The following is a 19,875-nucleotide window of genomic DNA, read 5'->3' on the forward strand; positions in this document are numbered from 1 at the left end:
AGGAAACCCGTTTAAACTGTTGGTGGGAATGTAAATTGGTGAAAACAGTGGAAAACAGTATGAAGTTTCCTCAAAAAAAAATAAATATAGAAATACCATATAATATAACAATTCCACTATTGGGTATTATTAGATCCAAGCATCCATTGATAGATGAATGGATAAAGAAGATGGAATATTACTTAGTCATAAAAATAATGAGATCTTGCCATTTGTTACAATATGGATGAGCCCAGAAAGTATTATGCTAAGTGAAATAAGTCAAAGAAAGACAAAAACCATATAATTTACTCATGTGGAATCTAAGAAACAAAATATACAAACAGACTTTTAAATAAAACGAACAGGGGCCTCTGGGTGGCTCAGTCGGTTAAGCATCAGTCTCAGGTCATGATCTAGCAGTCTGTGAGTTCGAGCCCTGCGTCGGGCTCTGTGCTGACAGCTCAGAGCCTGGAGCCTGCTTCGGATTCTGTGTCTCCCTTTCTCTGTCCCTCCTCCGCTCACGCTCTGTCTCTCTCTCTCTCTCTCTCAAAAATAAATAAAAAATAAAAAATAAATAAATAAAATAAATAAATAAATAAGTAAATAAGTAAGTAATTGAACAAACTAGTGATTGCCAGAATGAAGGGGGTGGGGGATGGATGAAATAGATAAAGGAAATTTTAAAAAACTTGTCCATTCAGCTTTTTCCTGGGACTTTGATTCTTGATCACAGTAACACAAGGATAAAGTACAAGACACAAAACAATATAAAACAGTTAAAAGGAAACACAAAACCAATTGTAGTAAATTCAGCTTGTTGATGAGATCAAGAACAAAGTGCTGTGTAGTTCTTTTTGTCTGTACAGCTAGACCCGGCCTGTTTCCCTTTCTATATCTAAACTTAGTTCCTCAGACATCATGTCTATCTTTGAGGTATCCTTCTGACAAATTCCTTTTTTGCTTAAATATGTAAAAATTTATTCTTGCTCACTGGTTTTTTTTTTTTACAGTGTTTTTTTTTTTTTTGAGAGAGAGAGAGAGCGTGATTAGTGGAAGGGCAGAGAGAGAGGGAGGGAGAAAGAATCCCAAGCAGGCTCCTCCCTGCCATTGCAGAGCCAGACACATGTCTTGATCTCACAAAACTGTGAGACTATGACTTGAGCAGAAACCAAGAGTCAGATGCTTAACCGACTGAGCCACCCAGCTACCCTTGTTTCTGTTCATTGTAACCTAAGAGCCCTATGGAAAGTACCTATCTTTAGAGAAAGAATATCATAGAAAACTTAACTTTGAGATTGTGTTTATTTGACAGTGTCAGACACTATCTTAATTGCTGAGTTATCTGAGAGATGATACTTGTCTTCCAGGAGCTTAAAGATCTAGTCGGGGGGACTAGACATATCCACGTAAAGTGAGGTTTAATTTGTATTCAAAGAAGTGTCTGCTATGAACCAAATAAAGAGTTCAAAGTAATAGTAAATGCTTTGCGATTTCATTTTCAGCCCAATCATAGTAAAGATTAGCTTGGGCTTTTTTTAGGGGAGGTTTTCTGGAGAATGCAAGACTGGCTTTTGGATGATAGATAGGACTTGGGATGGCAAAAACAATGTAAAGTTTATAGAGAATCATTGTGGTCATAGTGAAATCAGAAGTCACTTCAGATTTCTGTGTTATGAGTCAGAAGCTGCTTGACTTTGGGAAAGTTACTTGTAAAATGTAATATAAAATGCTATAGAACAGTGTTTAGCACACAGTAGATGCTAAATAAATGATAACTATTGTCACTATTATTATTTGTTTTTAAGCTTAGGGAAAGTGTTTAAGCCAAGCTGCAGAGTTGGAAATTAATGCAATATGTTAAGGTACAAACGAGGAAAGTAATTTGACCTAGGAGTGATAAAGTAGAAGAGGGGATAACAAGGCAGGAAGATTTTTTAAAGGCTATATTGTGGCTTTCTTGATGTTCCCAGCTGACAGTTTCAGATTTTATCCTCTTGTAAATAGAGAAGGTATTGGTAGATTTTCAGTGGTTAAATGTTGCCAATTTGGAATGTTGTTTCAGTGTTGTTTGTGTGTTGAGTGGATTTGGAGGCATCCATTTCATTAACCTTAACATACACATTCCACAATGGCTTCATTCATAGAAATTAATGAGTTACTTTATGACCCAAGTGTGCTCATACATTTAGTGTCCTTTGTACAGCTGTCATGCTCCTTCCCAATTAGTTCTCTGGAAAGTCTAGTTAAATAGACAAATTAACAACTTAAGAAGATGATGAAACTTATAACGGTATGTAATAGTTAGGCAATACAGTCAAACTGATTTATTCAATCAAACAACAAATTCTACTTATTTCTTATACTATGTTCATGGAAATTGATCAGTCATTTCAGTCAAACCAATTGCTTTGTACAGGTAGACAAAACCTTTACCTATAATAGGAAAGAGAAAGCCAAATTGGACATTCTCCTGAGGAAAATTAGTGTCAAACACATAAAAGCTAGCTTTAGGAAGAAGGAGGCAGGAACAGTAATCATTTCACAAGTACATTAAGACTACTGTCATGATAGACTCAGTAGAGCAATTATATTTAAGGATAATTAAACATAAGAAGCTACAAAGGGAAATGCAGGGGAGAAATTGTGGACTGAAACATTAGTACCACACTGCACTCCTTGCTTTTGTTCTTTCAATCAAAACATGAAGCTTGGGCAGCAAATTCAAAGACTAGCACAGACATCAAATTAATCCCTATAGAGGTCAATGGTCAATTTTCTAATAAAATTGTAAATCTTCACTCTGTTGTCGAGGGACCCTGGTATTGACATCTCTTCCACTCATTTCTCACATAGTAACTGAATTTCAGATGAAATTTTTAAAAAGAACAAAGAAATGTGTTTGTCTGCCCTTGGCAGCATGTCCTCTAGCTAATCTGCAAATGCTATAATTACACTGGGTGCTGATAGATTTGTCTCTGGGCTGGTGTCCGGATCCAGATGAACCGCTACAGTTGCTGTTTTATCTTCACAAATGCCCTGCACGTCTTGGCAATTCAGGCCTAGGCATGATATTGAAATTTAATGAGGCTCTACACCCATACATCCCACTGGGATGTGTTAGGGTAAGTGTAAATTCATCCCCTTTCATTTATGGGTTTAGGGGGAAAATGTACGTGTGTGGAATGTCCTACAGGAATATGTCTCTGTTGGCCATTTGCCACAAAGCCATTCCCACGGGTCTAGCTTAGTGTGTAGTCAAAGAGGCTAAAACCATTGATCCAGTATTGAACACTTGTACTTATCTCCTGCCCACAACTTGTATCTGTCTTCCTGGCAGTTCTGTAAATGGGGGATTTTGGTCACAAAGGGGTACCAAATGAAATAATGTAACCCTCATTTAGCTTCATCTCTAAATTGGCCATATTGCAACTATCTTCCTTACTTTCTAAGGTCATTGTATAGATAACATGAGTTAATGTATCTAAAAGCACTTCGAAAATTATGCACTGCCTATAAATTTGAGACAATTAATATTATCATTTCTGTTAATGAATATTACTTCAGTAATTAACATTTAGTAATAATGAAATCAGGGTAAATGTATCCATAGTCTATGGCAGGAGGTGAGGGTGAGGAACAACAATGACTCCAAATTCATACCCTGATAAGAACTGGTCAAGATATTCATCTTTGAGAATAAAATAATACATACAGTTGCTTCCCACCAATCACTTTCCAACTAATTCATTTGGAGGGACGATATAGTTGAAAATAACACTAAGAAGAATTCCTAATAGGCCAAGTGTCTATAATCTGGATGTATAAGGCAAATTGAGAATAATTATACAAAGAAATCAAAATTATTTTTATAAATAAAATGAAAGTGAATGGGTTTTATTAAATTTTAATTTTTGTGTTTTGAATATATAGCATATGCATGTTGTTCAAAACGTAGAAAAAATGTATACTCAAAATTAAATTTTCCTCTAACTTACTGTACTGTCTTTACCCCCTTCACCATTCTTCAGCCACCTAGTTCCTTTCATCAGAGGATATCACTGTTAATCATTTTTACATGTATCCATTCAGAAATATTCCATACTTAAACACAAATGTTCAAATACATGGGCACACACACACACATAATTTTATTTTTACACACAGAATAGTATGCTATTCACACTGTTGAACAGTGTATCTTGGAGATCTTTTTATAACAGATGTACAGATTTATCTATTTATTTTAAATAGCTGCATCATAACATTATATGAAAGAACCATATTGTTTAACTACTACTCTCCTACTGATGGATATTTAGTTTCCAATATTCTGCTATTACAAACAGTAACAAAGAACAATGAAATCAAACATTTGTTATGACTGGATTCTAAGTTCAAATATTTAATTTTTGTTTAAAGTATATCCTTTATGTTCCAATAATATTGAAATATTAGATTACTGGAGAGCCTGGATGGGTCAGTCAGTTGAGCATCTGACTCTTGATTTCACCTCAGGTCATTATCCCAAAGTCATGGTATCTAGCCCCATGTTGGGCTCTACTCTGAATGTGGAGCCTGCCTTTCTTCTTCTGTCCCTCTCCCCCACTCAGGTGTTCCCTCTCTCTCTCTGTCTCTCTCTCATAAGTAAAAATAATATCAATAAATATCAGATTTTTAAGAGTAACTGAAATATTTAGACAATGAAAACTATAAATATTATATTTGTATGTTTGTTTACATTATGCCCAATTTACCTCATCACAACAAGTACACTCCTTCCTTAATTCCCATCACCTATTTAACTGATTCCCTTACCCATCTCCCCTCTAGTAACCATCATTTTGTTCTCTAGAGTTAAGAGTCAATTTCTTGATTTGCCTCCCTTTTCTCTTTCTTTCTCCTTTGTTCATTTGTTTTGTTTCTTAAATTCCACCTATGAGTAAAATAATGTGATATTTGTCTTTCAGTGACTGACTTATTTTGCTTAGCATAATACTCTCTAGCCCCATCCATGCCATTGCAAATGGCAAGATTTCATTCTTTTTTTAATATAGTTTATTGCTAAATTGGTTTACATAGAACACACAGTACTCATCCCAATATGTGCCCTCCTAAATGCCAATCACTAACTTTCCCCATTCTCCCAACCCCCATCAACCCTCAGTTTGTTCTCATTATTTGAGAGTTACGTATGGTTTGCCTTCCTCCCTCTCTGTAACTTTTTTTCCCCTTCCCCACCCCGTGGTTTTCTGTTAAGTTTCTCAAAATCCACATATGAGTGAAAATATATGGTATCTGTCTTTCTCTGACTGACTTATTTCACTTAGCATAATACCCTCTAGTTCCATCCACATTGCAGCAAATGGCCAGATTTCATTCTTTATCATTGCTAAGTAGTATTCCATTGTATATATAAACCACATCTTCTTTATTCATTCATCAGTTGATGGACATTTAGGCTCTTTACATGATTTGGTTATTGTTGAGAGTGCTGCTATAAACATTGGGGAACATGTGCCCATATGCATCAGCACTACTGTACCCCTTGGGTAAATTCCTAGCAGTGCTATTGCTGGGTCATAGGGGAGTTCTAGTGTTAATTTTTTGACGAGTCTCCACACTGTTTTCCAGAGGGGCTGCACCAGTTGACATTCCCACCAACAGTGTAGGAGGATGCCCATTTCTCCACATCCTCGCCAGCATCTAGAGTCCTCTCATTTGCTCATTTTAACTACTCTGACCAGCGTGAGGTGGTATCTCAGTGTGGTTTTGATTTGTATTTCCCTGATGAGGAGGGATGCTGAGCATCGTTTCTTGTGTCTGTTGGCCATCTGGCTGTCCTCTTTGGAGAAGTGTCTGTTCATGTCTTCTGCCAATTTCCTCATTGGATTGTTTGTTTTTCGGGTGTTGTTGAGAGTGTTGCTATGAACATTGGGGTACATGTGCCCCTATGCATCTGTACTCTTGTATCCCTTGGGTAAATTCCTAGCAGTGTGGATCAAGAAGATGTGGTTTATCTATACGATGGAATACTACATGGCAATGAGAAAGAATGAAATCTAGCCATGTGTAACAACATGGATGGACCTTAAGGGTGTTATGCTGAGCGAAATAAGTCAGGCAGAAAAGGACAGCTACCATATGTTTGCACGTATAAGAGGATTAGGAGGAACTTAACGGAGGACCGTGGGGGAGAAGGGGGGAAATGGGGGGAGAGAGGGAGGGAGGCACACCATGAGAGACTCTAGAATGGTGAGAACAAACTGAGGACTGATGGGTATGGGGGTGAGGTGAAGGGGAGTGATGGTCATGGAGGAGGGCACTTGTGGGGATGAGCACTGGGTGTTATATGGAAACCAACTTGACAATAAACTATTTTTTAAAAAAAAATTAGCAATAGAACTCCCTTATGACCCGGTATATAATTTTTCATAGTATTCCCTGATAATTGCTTGTATTTCCGAGGGGTTGGTTGTAATAAATCCATTTTCATTCGTGATTTTGTCTATTTGGGTGCTCTCTCTTTTCTTTTTGTCTTGTTTATCAGTTTTGTTTATTTAAAAAAACAACTCTTGGTTTCATTGATCTGTTCAACTGGTGTTTTTTTTTTTTTTGGATTCTATGTTGTTTATTTCTGTCCTGATATTTATTATTTCTCTTCTTCTTGGTTTGGCGTGTCTATGCTATTCTGCTTCTAGTTCCTTTAGATGTGCTCTTAGATTTTGTATTTCCACTTTTTCTAGTTTCTTGGAATAGGCCTGGAGTACAATGTATTTTCCTCTTTGGACTGCCTTTGCTGCATCCCAAGGGGTTTAGATTGTTGTATTTTCATTATCATTTGTTTCCATATATATTTTTAACTTCTTCTCTAATTGACTGGTTGACCCATTCCTTCTTTAGTAGGATGCTCTTTAACCTCTGTGCTTTTGGGTGTTATCCAGACATTTTCCCATGGTTGATTTCAAGTTTCATAGCATTGTGATCTGAAAGTGTGAATGGTATGATCTCAATTCTTTTATATTTATTGAGGGCTGCTTTGTGACCCAGTATGTGATCTATCTTGGAGAGTGTACCATATGTACTCGAGAAGAAAGTGTATTCTACTGCTTTGGGATGTAGAGTTCTAAATATATCTGTCAAGTCCATTTGGTCCAATGTGTCATTCAGGGTCATTGTTTCTTTACTGATTCTCTGTCTAGTTAATCTATTCATTGCTATAAGTGGAATATTAAATTACTCTGCAATTAGCATATTCTTATCAATAAGATTGTTTATGTTTGTGCTTGTTTTATATATTTTGGTGCTTACAAATTCCGTATGTAGCCATTTATAATTGTTAGCTCTTCCTTATAGATAGACCCTGTAATTTTTATATAAATTTCTTATTCATCTCTTGTTACAGCCTTTAATTTAAAGTCTAGTTTGTCTAAGTATGGCCACCCCAGCTTTCTTTTGACTTCCAGTAGCATGATAGATATTTCTCCATCCCCTTACTTTCTTTTTTTTAACTTTATTAACTTTATTTTTAATGTTTATTCATTTCTGAGACAGAGAGAGACAGGGCATGAGTGGGGAAGGGGCAGAGAGAGAGGGAGACACAGAATCCAAAGCAGGCTCCAGGCTCTGAGCTGACAGTGCAGAGCCTGATGCGGGGCTCGAACTCACAGACTGCAAGATCATGACCTGACCTGAAGTTGGACGTTTAACCGACTGAGCCACCCAGGCACCCCTCCATCCCCTTACTTTCAATCTGAAGGTGTCCTCAGGTCTAAAACGAGTCTCTTGTAGACAACAAATAGATGGATCTTGTTTTTTGTTTTGTTTTGTTTTTATCCATTCTGATACCTATGTCTTTTGATTGGAGCATTTAGTCCATTTACATTCAGTGTTATTATTGAAAACTATAGGGGCGCCTTGGTGGCTCAGTCGGTTAAGCGTCCGACTTCAGCTCAAGTCATGACCTCACGGTTCGTGGGTTCGAGGCCCGCATCGGGGTCTGTGCTGACAGCTCAGAGCCTGGAGCCTGTTTTCGGATTCTGTGTCTCCCTCTCTCTCTGACCCTCCCCTGCTCAGGCCCTCTCTCTCTCTCTCTCTCTCTCTCAAAAAGAAATTTAAAAAATTAAAAAAATTAAAAAAGAAAAGAAAACTATGGGTTCGGAGTCATTGTGTTATCTGTAGGTTTCATGCTTGTAGTGATGTCTCTTGGTACTTTGTGGTCCTTGCAACATTTCACTCACAGAGTCCCCGTTAGGATCTCTTGTAGGGCTGGTTTATTGGTGATGAATTCCTTCAATTTTGTTTGTTTGGGAAAACCTTCATATCTCCTTCTATTCTGAATGATAGGCTTGCTGGATAGAGGATTTGTGGCTGCATATGTTTCCTGTTCATCACATTGAAGATTTCCTGCCATTCCTTTCTGGCCTGCCAAGTTTCAGTAGATAGGTCTGCTACTACCCTTATGTGTCTACCTTTGTATGTTAAAGTCCGTTTATCCCTAGCTGCTTTCAGAATTCTCTATCTTTGTATTTTGCCAGTTTCACTATTTTCACTATGATATGTTGTGCAGAAGATCGATTCAAGTTATGTCCGAAAGGAGTTCTCTGTGCCTCGTGGGTTTCAATGTCTGTTTCCTTCCCCAGGTTGGGAAAGTTCTCAGCTATGATTTGTTCAAGTATGCCTTCAGCCCATTTCTCTTCTTCTTCTTCTGGAATTCCTATTATATGGATATTGTTCCATTTGATTGCATCACTTAATTCTCACTTAATTCCTTAAGTGTTCCTGAATCATTTTATCTATCTTTACTTTGGCTTCCTCATTTTCTATAATTTTACCTTCTAACTCAACAGTTCTCTCCTCTGCAACTTCAATCCACACTGTGGCCACCTCCATTTTATTTTGCACCTCATTTATAGCATTTTTTAATTTATCATGATTATTTTTAAGATCCTTGATCTATGCAGCAATGGAGTATCTGCTGTCTTGCATGCTTAAGCCCAAGAATTAATTTTATGACTATTGTTCTAAATTCTTGTTCAGTTATGTTGTTTATATATCTGTTTTGATAAATTATGTAACTGTCATTTCTTCCTGGAATTTATTTTGAGAAGAATTCTTCCATTTCGTCATTTTGGCTAGTTTTTATCCCTTGTACATCTTAAAAGCTTGTTGTTTGCTCTGCACCTGCGAATACTGCTATATTAAAGGTGGCTCATATGCTGTCCAGGGCCTAGGCTTTAAGGAGGTGTTTATTGGAGAGTGTTACTTATTCTCTGTTATTGTGACTTTGGTTATTTTATTACCCTACTCATAGTGATGTTTTGAGCCCTCCACTAAGTGTGCTTTGGTTTGTTCCTTGAAGTAGCCCTGGAAAGGAAAACAGACAAACAAAAAGGAAACAAAAACATGCAAATGCACAAATAAAACAAACAAGCAAACAAACAGAAACAAAAACCAAAACACAAAAAACAATCTAAAAGCAAAAAACAAACAAAAAACAAACAAACAAACAAACAACCCCACAAACACCAGTTACAAGTAAAGAACAGAGTGGAGGCAGTGCTGATGGTAGAGCAAATACAAAGAGAGAAATAACAGGAGCAGGGACAAAGATAAAATGAACATTGACCAGATGGAGAGACTAAACGTCTTAATCCTGAGAGAGAGAGAAAGGAGAATAAGGAAGGAGACAAGGAAAAAGAAACAAAGATAAAGTTATCCAGAGAAACTATATGGCCTGATAATTCCAGTGAGAGAGAAAGGAAAGTAAAGAGGAAGGTATAGACCATGCATCAAGAGAATGAATTAAATATGTCTCTTTAAGCAAACCACTAACCAGAGTAACCAGCCTCGAGCATGGAGGATATAAAAAGGAGAAAAGGGAGAATATATCTAAATAACAAGAAATCACCTAGATTAATCCAGGCAATGCCGCAGTGCTGGTCAATAGAGGGCCGTCTGGTTCCACAGCCTCTATCCAGCTCCAGTAGATAAGTAGCTCCTCAGCATGGGGGGTGGGGGGAGAGGGGTGTGGGCATGGTTTGGGGTAGGAGGGTCTCACCTCCACTCTGGGCCCAGTGGACTGATCCCTGAGACCCTGCCTTGATAGTTGTGGGTAGAAAAATGGCAAGGCCCCAGTCCCTTCCTCACAGACCAGGTATCCCAAATCACTCCTTTAGATCAGTCCTCACTGTGCTAGGGACGCAGATGAGGCAGGCTGTCTGGCTCCACAGTCTCCTATGTCCCGTGCTTAGCTGGACTTTAAATTCCCACTCCGTGTGCATTAATGATGCCACCCAAAATGTAACCCTGTAGCTGTGCTGCAGCCCTTCAGGGTAGGGGACCGGATTCTCCTTCTGCAGCCTATACCCCTGGCCTACCACCGAACTGGGAGGAGACTCCCCTCATCCCCTGGTGTGCAAACAGAGCAGCTGGCCCTAGTCCAAAGAAACCCTTGCAGTTAGAAATGGGATCTCTCTCCAAAAGCCTGCAGTTAGAGATGGGATAATGGGATACCTCTCCGTCCCAGTTGGAGGTTTTCCTCTTATCCAGATACAGTCTTACACTTCCGCAGCCACTCTTTCTCTTTCCTTTGTCTCTCTGAAGAAAAGGATCCATCCCTCCATGCCTCCGTGGCCCGTTTTATCTCCCCCAGTTTGCAATCACACACTTATGGAGCCATCCAGTTTTACCGTTTTCTTCCTGGTGGACTCTGTCTCTTTACCTCCCAGACTCTTGGGGTTCATAGCCCTTTGGCTTCAGCCCTTCTTTGTTTGAGAGACACAGGTAGTATGGATCCCACTACTTCTCCGCTATGTTGGCCTCCCCTCCAAGATTTCATTCTTTTCTACAGCTGAGTAATAATATATACAAATTTTCACACATATACATATATGCACATATATACATATATATGCACATATATACATATATATGCATATATATCACCTCTTCTGTATCCATTCATCAGTTGGACACTTGGGCTGTTTCCATAATTTGGCTTTGTAGATAATGCTGCGAAAATATTGAGATATATTACTCTTTGAATTATTATTTTTGCATTCTTTGAGTAAATATCTAGTAGTGCATTGTTAGACCGTAGGATGGTTTTTTTTTTTTTAATTTATTTATTTACGTAATCTCTACACCCAATGTGGGGCTCGAACCCACGACCCTGAGATCAAGAGTCACACACTGAGCCAGCTGGGTGCCACAAGTAGTTCTACTTTTAACTTTTTGAGGACCCTCCATACTGTTTTCCAGAGTGGTTATACCAGTTTAATTTCCACCAATAGTGCAAGGAATGTTCTCATTTCTCCACATTCTCTCCAGCACCTGTTGTTTCTTATATTATTGATTTTAGCCATTATGGCAGGGGTGGAGTGATAACTTATTGCAGTTTTGATTTGTAGTTCCCTGATGATCAGTGATGTTGAGTTCTTTTTACGTGTCTATTGACCATCTGCATATCTTCTTTGGAAAAGTGTCTATTCATTGCTTCTGCCCATTTTTTAATTGGATTATTCATTTTATCATTTTATGTATGGTGAGTTTAAGTTCATTATAGATTTTGGATACTAACCCTTTATCAGATATGTCATTTGTAAATATCTTCTCCCATTCCGTAGGTGGCCTTTAAGTTTTCTTGATTATTTACTTCACTAGGAAGTTTTCCTTTTGTTTGTTTGTTTTGTTTTTTTAAGTCCCAATACTTAATTTATTCATTTCATTTTCATTTTCTTAATGTTTTTTTTTTCTGAGAGACAGAGACAGAGACAGAGAATCAGAAACAGCCTCTGCTCTCTCAGTGCAAAGCCCAGCATGGGGCTTGAGCCCACGAACTGTGAAACCATGACCTTAATTGAAGTCGGATGCTCAACCAACTGAGCCACCCGGGTGCCTTCCAATAGTTTAGTTTTACTTTTGTTTCCCTTGCCTCAGGAGACAGATCTAGAAAGAAATTGCTATGGCTGATATTAAAGAGCTTACTGCCTTTGTTCTCCTCTAGGATTTTGATTTTTTTCAGGTCTCATATTTAGGTTTTTAGTCCATTTTGGATTTATCTTTGTGTATGGTATAAGTTGTCCAGTTTCATTCTTTTGCATGTTGTTGTCCAGTTTTCCCAGCACCATTTGTTTAAGAGACTGTCTTTTTCCCATTGGATATTTTTTCCTGCTTTGTCAAAGATTAGCTGGCCATATATAATTGTGGGCTTGTTTCTGGGTTTTCTACTCTGTTCTGTTGACTTACGTGTCTATTTTTGTGCCAAATTAGAAAAGTACATTTGATTCTATAAGGTCAATATATGTTGTAGTCCATCAATAAAAATTTGTTGGAAAAATAAGAACAATTCGCTAAAATTTTCCCATTTCAAGCAGTGTGGATATCAAGAAGTGTAAGGTAAAGCTCCTTTCTAAGTGAATTTCTAAGTACACTTTGTTATTAACCACTATTTTGGGAATCTGACCAAATTTATATATTTTCTTAACCTTACCCATCATGTGATCAACTTTTGTTTCTTCTTCTCTTCTAAATAGTCTTGTAAATGTGAGATGAACTCCTCTCTTGTCAATAGGAAATTCCTTTTCCAGTCAATTAATGATGGTTTAATGATCATCTCCTATATGCCGAGCTTTATTCTATGTCTCTTGTGAATTACAAAGACATATAAAAGATTTCCCTTTAGGGGCACCTGGGTGGCTCAGTCGGTTAAGCGTCCGACTTTGGGTCAGGTCATGGTCTCACGGTTCATGGGTTCAAGCCCCGCGTCGGGCTCTGTGCTGACAGCTAGCTCAGAGCCTGGAGCCTGCTTCAGATTCTGTGTCTCCCTCTCTCTCTGACTCTCCCCTGCTCACTCTGTCTCTCTCTCTCTCAGAAATAAATAAAAACATTTAAAATTTTTTTAAAAAAATAAAAGATTTCCCTTTAGTAGGTAATCTAGTCTAGTTGGAGAGTTGAAGCAAGACATAAATATGGGAACAATTAAAAGGAATTCAGGATATAAATAATAGCTTGATATAAGCTTTGTCATAAACTATTTTGTATTTGTGTGCCAAGTCCTCTCATTTCTTTCTTCTAGGTGCATTTCAAGTTTGCCTTTTTAAAATTTTCCCTAGATTCCACCACTGATGACTCTTCATTGCCCTACTATTGTGTTATTACTGCATCCTCTTAGCTGGTTTTGTTCTCCTCTTACCCATCCTATGTAGGAAGTCAATCATCTTTAAATAGTACTTCCCTTGAGTCTTTTGTTGCTGTTGTTCCACGAATTTTCAATGGTCTTGTAGTCTGCTACATCATGTCCAAATTCCTCTGCATGTTTCCCATGATCCTCCAGAATTAAGCTCTAATTATTCTATATCATGAACAGCTTGCTGTTTACCTTACCCCACGCAGTTCCTTCTCACCAGATCATTTTCCTCTAGTCCTACATTATGCTTGCTAAGTTCTACCTCTCTTCCTTGGTTTGTGTCAATCTTTCCTGAATTTCTTCTTCCTTACTCTCTACTTTTCCAAAGCTTTTCCATTTGTTAAGATCTACCTGGAAACCCATTTCCCTCATAAAACTTTTCCCAACTCTGCCAGCTAATTTTAGCCTCCTCTTTCTCCATTCTTTTACTGCATATAGTCTTTTTTTTTTCATATTTTTATTTCTAGGAGAGAGAGAGAGAGACAGCGTGAGCAGGGGAAGGTCAGAGAGAGAGGAAGTCACAGACTCTGAAACAGGCTCCAGGCTCTGAGCTGGCAGTCAGCACAGAGCCCGACGCGGGGCTCGAACCCACAAACGGCGAGATCATGACCTAAGCGAAAGTCGGATGCTTAACCGACTAAGCCACCCAGGCGCCCCTTACTACATATAGTCTTATGGCTCAAATGATACAATCTGTTACTAGACTGTAGTCTTCTATTATTCCTTTCTTTTGCTGTTCTAATTCTGTGTTCATAGTCCTAGAGTATAAATTGAGGGTAAATATAAAGGTTTTAATTCCTTCTTCCTTAGCAGTTGGCACAGGACTTAGTGAACAAAATTGCTGAATCAGTATTTTTAATCATTATCCTAATGAAGGTACTAGTGTTTTATTATATTGTCTCAGAGGCTGAGTAAAGAATGGGGTATGATTCGGAGGTCTATTAGAAATGTTTATTAGGGCTGTATTTCATTAAAAATACTTAGCACCACAAGTACAAATGAAGATGTAATGTTTATCTGATTATATTTTTAAAATATATATTTCTTTACACTTACAAGTTTATAAAAATCACTCAAAATAGTCCATTTTATTATCTTGTTTGAAAGCTGTTGAAATGGCCTATTTACAGTGAATCAGTGGTGCTCTAAATGTGCTGGGAAATGGATATTGTATGAATACAGTAACAACTCAAGTACAAATGCTGTCTAATAAATGTTTACACACCATCAAGTCTACAAACATTAAATATCATTCACGATAGAATCTCTCTTATCCTGCAATTTATCTCAATTTTTCCATTACCTTCTTTCATTTTCTCTTCTAGCTTTACTCACAGACAAGCCTCCCAAGCCATTGTTCCCCATGGAGAATCAGCCAAGTGTTATAGATGTCCAGCTGGGTAAGTCCCCTTCTGGGAATAATAGATCCTAAACTTGCTCTCTGTTAACAGATGGGGAAAATTACATGAACCAGGAAAGGTTTATTGCCACTGTTATTACATGCAAATCAATTTGTTTCTGCTCATTTATAACCCTGGAGTTCAGTGTAATAGTTTAAGGAAATGAGTTTGAATTGCATCGAGGAATTGTAATATTGATTGGTTACACTAGGTATTAAGTGTGCTACAGGACAGAGCTTTTTAACTCTGTGATTGATAGATTCCTAGGTGTCCTGCATTGGTGACTGGTACAAAAAACTTTTCATGCTTGTCAGCCAAAAATTTTCACTTAGAGAACATTAACTCCTAGAGAACAGCACTTTTTAAAAATAAAAGGCCCCTGAGTACAACCTTTAAAATGATTGGATGATATGATTTCCAAAGGCACAATCCAGAGCTATTTAAAACTTATTTTTACGTTGAGATCCTGAATATTCATGAATATTTGGTGTTGGTAAAAGTAACAAGTTGATTTACTGGTGCTAATATTTTACTGCAAACTCTAATAAAGTCACAAGGTGTTGAGTCTTCTTTTTGAGTCCCCTACCAGTAATCCTTATATTTCAAGAACTGTGAACTTAAGACTCAGAGGCCTGTTAGTATCTCTTCATATCATGGCCTTTACTCTAAACCATGTACTTTAACATTTGTGAGCTTTCATCTACCTTGGGTTTCATTCTGTTCTTCAATTCTAAGAATTTCTTCAATTTTAAATAAGACAACTGAGTAAATATACTGGAGGTGTATTAAGTTTATTTTGGGTATATGATTTATTGAACCCTGTGAGCATAGTTGTACCTACCAAATATATAGCCAGGGAAGAAGAATTATTCACAGTATATCATCTACTTGGAAGGTGTTTTTTTTTTTTTTACTCAGATTTTGAATCCAATTGAATTTGGATTATTAGAGGCTTATTTCTATCTTGAGAATAGGTGAGAGAAAATTAAATTCCTACAAACTTGTTCATTTCTCTAAAAAGAATTATAGTACATTGTAGTTAATGCAGCCTACCGGTATGAGGCCCAAAGTTAAGTATTTAAAAAAAAAAAAAAAAGAGAGAGAGAGAAAAGAAAAGAAGTATGTTGTTAAGAATGGATTATGGAAATAGCAGTTGTGGAAATTGCAGTGAATATTTTATAGATAATGTTGAAGTATTAGAAAATGGTTCTCCCCCCACCACTTTTATTATTTTGCAGAATCATTACATTTTATTAAAGCCAAATCTAGATGGGCTGACCCATACTCTCAGTAATTTTTGCTTACATCTTTCTGTCAATACTGGGATAAAAATACCTTAAATTGTATTCTGTGGTAGTTACATGAAGCCATAAGCTGACCTTATATCATTAGTTTCATGAAGATTTAAGTGAATAATTATTTTTATATGAAAGCATATATATTAAAGAGTAGAAATCAAAATTCACACTATTTCAAATTTTGTGTTTGTGGCTCATGAGTGGGAACTTCATTTTCCTCTGCTATTAGTCAAGGTTTAACAAAAAAAAGTTAGAGGAGTATTTTTCCTAAGCAAGTAGAGAGACCATTGTAAGGACTATATTTTATTCAGATTCACTGGGTACATAATCTGAATGTGCTATTTAGGACATTTCTAAAATGTGTCCTTGGTATAAATGCGTGTTCTTACATAGGTATATATGCTAAAATAACCCACCACCAACATGACCTTGTAAAATTACTAAAGTAATTTGCTTCCAATAGGTAAAAGGCTGAACGTTTCAGATTTTAGTTTGTGACACAACTTGGAGAAAACTTTATTGACAAAAAGATGGATACCTGCCCATTTTTTCATCCCAGAAAGGCTGTTTCTCTGAAATGCTAAAGCAACCATTTAATTCAGGGAAAAGAAAACAAAATCAGTTAAACCATATCTTTAAAATTTCAAAGGCCACATAACTAGTTAATTTTAAGTGATTTTAACTTTTCCATGTATTTATTTAGCACCATTTATTCACAATTGGAAGTTATTTTGTAAGTTATTCTTATGCCTCAATAGCAAGATGATGTTAGGAGCACTGTAAATGACAGAGAACTCCTCAGTGTCAGTGGGAGTTCTGCAGTTAGAATGTAACTACAATTGTAAAAAAGAGAAAGATAATTGGATTGATTGGACACTCCTGTCTATATCTGGAAAACTCAGAATTCAGTAAAATCATGAAAAGTTTTGGAAATTGTTTTACTTTTTTTTAAGTTTATTAAACAAATTTAGCTTTAGACATCCTCAAATTAGAACTAAAAGTATAACTACCAAAAATACAACAATCCAATTCAAATGGCCTAGCACACTACCAAGTTTAGGTTTCCCCAGTCTCAGTTAGTACCTAATATCTGAGACAACATTCTATTAGATTAAGTTGGCCAGGCACACCTGGGTGGCTCAGTCGGTTGAGCGTCCGACTTCAGCTCAGGTCAAGATCTCACAGGTTCGGGGGCGCCTGGGTGGCTTAGTCGGTTAAGCGTCCGACTTTCGCTTAGGTCATGATCTCGCGGTTTGTGGGTTCGAGCCCCGCGTCGGGCTCTGTGCTGACTGCCAGCTCAGAGCCTGGAGCCTGTTTCAGTCTGTGACTCCTTCTCTCTCTGACCCTCCCCTGCTCACGCTGTCTCTCTCTCTCTCTCCTAGAAATAAATAAAAATATAAAAAATAAAAAATAAAAAAAAATAAAAAAAAAAAAAGATCTCACAGGTTCGTAGGATGGAGCCCTGCCTCGGGCTCTGTGCTGGCAGCTCAGAGCCTGGGGCCTGCTTTGGATTCTGTATCTCCTCTTTCTGCCCCTTCCCTACTCATGCTCTGTCTCTCAAAAATAAAATAAACTAAAAAGAAATTTAAGATCGCCATAGATTTTTTGCTACTCTTAAGTTTATCACCCCCCTTCCCTTGAATCTAAGATGGCCTTAGGGATATGCTTGATCAATAGAATATAATTAAAGTGATTCTGGGAGTTTGGAGGGTGGGTCGAAAAATCCTTGAAGCTTCTCTTTGGGTTCTGGTCTTCTCTGAAACTACCATGCTATGAGAAGCTCAAGCCACACGGAGAGGCCCTAGAAGATGGGGCATCATTTGAAGAAAGAGACGCCACTGAACACAGGGGTTGGTAAATGAAGAAGCCATATTGAAAGTGGGTCCTGCAGCCCCAGCTGCCCTGGCTTATGCCATGTAGTTCAGGGACAACCCATTAAGGTAAACTGTTCTGATGTTTTTAACCCAAAAAGTTATGAGCAAAATAAAATAGTTATTATAAGACACTAAGTTAGGTAGTTTGTTAAACAACAATAGATACTTGGAACACGCATTAATTTTCTCTAAAGCATTGTAAATTCCCTTTTCACCATGGACAAGAATCCCATGTAGACATTTTATACAAAAAGATACATATTGCAGAAAATGGTTAAGTGACAACTTCAGGATAGTTTTAGAAAACATAGTCTAGAATAATTATTTATGTGTTTCTTTGAGCATTACACTCAGTTCTCAGTTCTACATATCTGTAAAGGCAATCCAGTAGATGAAATTTTTCAGTAGAAATGAGTACTGTTTTGTGCATGAGTTGGCATCAGTACAGATATTTTGTTGTATCTCTAGAGGAAAATAAACATCTAGACTTTCTCTTTTCTATAGTGTAATCCATTAGTCATCCACAATGTTTTACAAATTTACAAACTTTTTGCTGACATAGTGATGACAGTTTGGTTGATGTTAAATTGTGTTCATATTGTAATGCTGAAAGAAGATTAATCTTAACCAAATTGCCATATGTTTTGAGATGATAAACACATTCTTTTTTTTTTAAATAGTTTATTGTCAAATTAGTTTCCACATAACACCCAGTGCTCATCCCCACAAGTGCCCTCCTCCATGCCCATCCCCCCTCCCCCCCACATCCATCAGTCCTCAGTTTTTGTCAGCATTCAAGAGTCTCTCATGGTTTGCCTCTCTCCCTTTCCCCCACCATTTCCCCCCTTCTTCTCCCCCTTGTTCCTCAGTTAACTTCCTCCTAATCCTCCTATACGTGCAAACATATGATATTTGTCCTTCTCTGCCTGACTTATTTCGCTCAGCATAACACCCTCAAGGTCCATCCATGTTGCTACACATGGCCAGATTTCATTGTTTCTCATTGCCATGTAGTATTCCATTCCATTGTATAGATAAACCACATCTTCTTGATCCATTCGTCCGTTGATGGACACTTAGGCTTTTTCCATGTTTTAGCTATTGTTGAGAGTGCTGCTATGAACATTGGGGTACATGTGCTCCTATACATCAGCATTTCTGTATCCCTTGGGTAAGTTCCTAGCAGTGCTATTGCTGGGTCATAGGGGAGTTCTAGTGTTAGTTTCCTGAGGAACCTCCACACTGTTTTCCAGAGGGGTTTGTACCAGTTTACATTCCCACCAACAGTGTAGGAGGGTGCCCGGAGATGATAAACACATTCTTAACAAAATAATATGAAAATTAATGCTCTCACAAAGCAAACCTATTCTGCTAAAGTAGCCTGTGGTAATATATGAAATACAAAGACAAAAGCAATGTAAAAAACACAAAAAAATCCAATTTGGTCCTATTATCACCCATTTATTTTCTTACTGTGAGGGTAAATTTAACTTTAAATTTGATAAATAAAAATTTACTATATCAGTGCTAATTCTTTTTTTTTTGGCAGTTGAAACAAAATATATTTTCAATTTTTCTAAGAAAAAAATAACACTGCATTAAGTTATATTAATTCATACTACACTTTAATACCAATGTATTTAAACATCATAGGAAAATGTGCCCTACTTGAAATGTTAGGTTGACCCTTCTTTGGACACTGCTTATTTTTTCGGTACCCAAACACATGCTTTACAAGTTGTAACAGGCTCCTAGAAGCTTTGAAAAATCCATGAATAAATGTGAATGAAAAGATTTCAGATCTGACATCTAATTGCAATTGAAGGTAAATTTGGAAATTTACCTTGTTCTTCTCATTGAAGACAACTTTCTTCTCATTGAAGATAACTTTCTTTTGGAAATTTCCTAAGACTTAAAATAACGTCATGCAGAAAATAAATATAACCACTGTTTAGTTTCCCCTTTTGTGTCAAAGAGTCAAAAAAGAGGTGTGGGGGCCTGAAGTATATCAAAAAATCTCAGACCCATGGAACAGTTCAAACTAATTTAATAACTCACATTTCAAAAAGCCAGATAGTCATCTTTAGATGAATCTGATCTAGTATGAAAGATTCTCTTTATTTCTCTTCTTTTTT

At 37.3% G+C, this 19,875-nt stretch overlaps 1 protein-coding gene across 1 annotated transcript in view; it reads left to right on the plus strand.

The window, feature by feature from the left end:
- IL1RAPL2 (interleukin 1 receptor accessory protein like 2) overlaps positions 1-19,875 on the plus strand; it is a 637,686-nt gene that overhangs the window by 309,420 nt on the left and 308,391 nt on the right. Inside the window, exon 6 of the mRNA XM_039256555.1 lies at positions 14,494-14,568. Coding sequence (XP_039112486.1) covers positions 14,494-14,568 — 75 coding nt within the window. The remainder of the gene's footprint in view (positions 1-14,493; positions 14,569-19,875) is intronic.

This window comes from Hyaena hyaena, unplaced genomic scaffold (genome assembly GCF_003009895.1).
Source record: "Hyaena hyaena isolate Hyena2069 unplaced genomic scaffold, ASM300989v1 scaffold_576, whole genome shotgun sequence".
NCBI classification, from domain to species: Eukaryota; Metazoa; Chordata; class Mammalia; order Carnivora; family Hyaenidae; genus Hyaena; species Hyaena hyaena.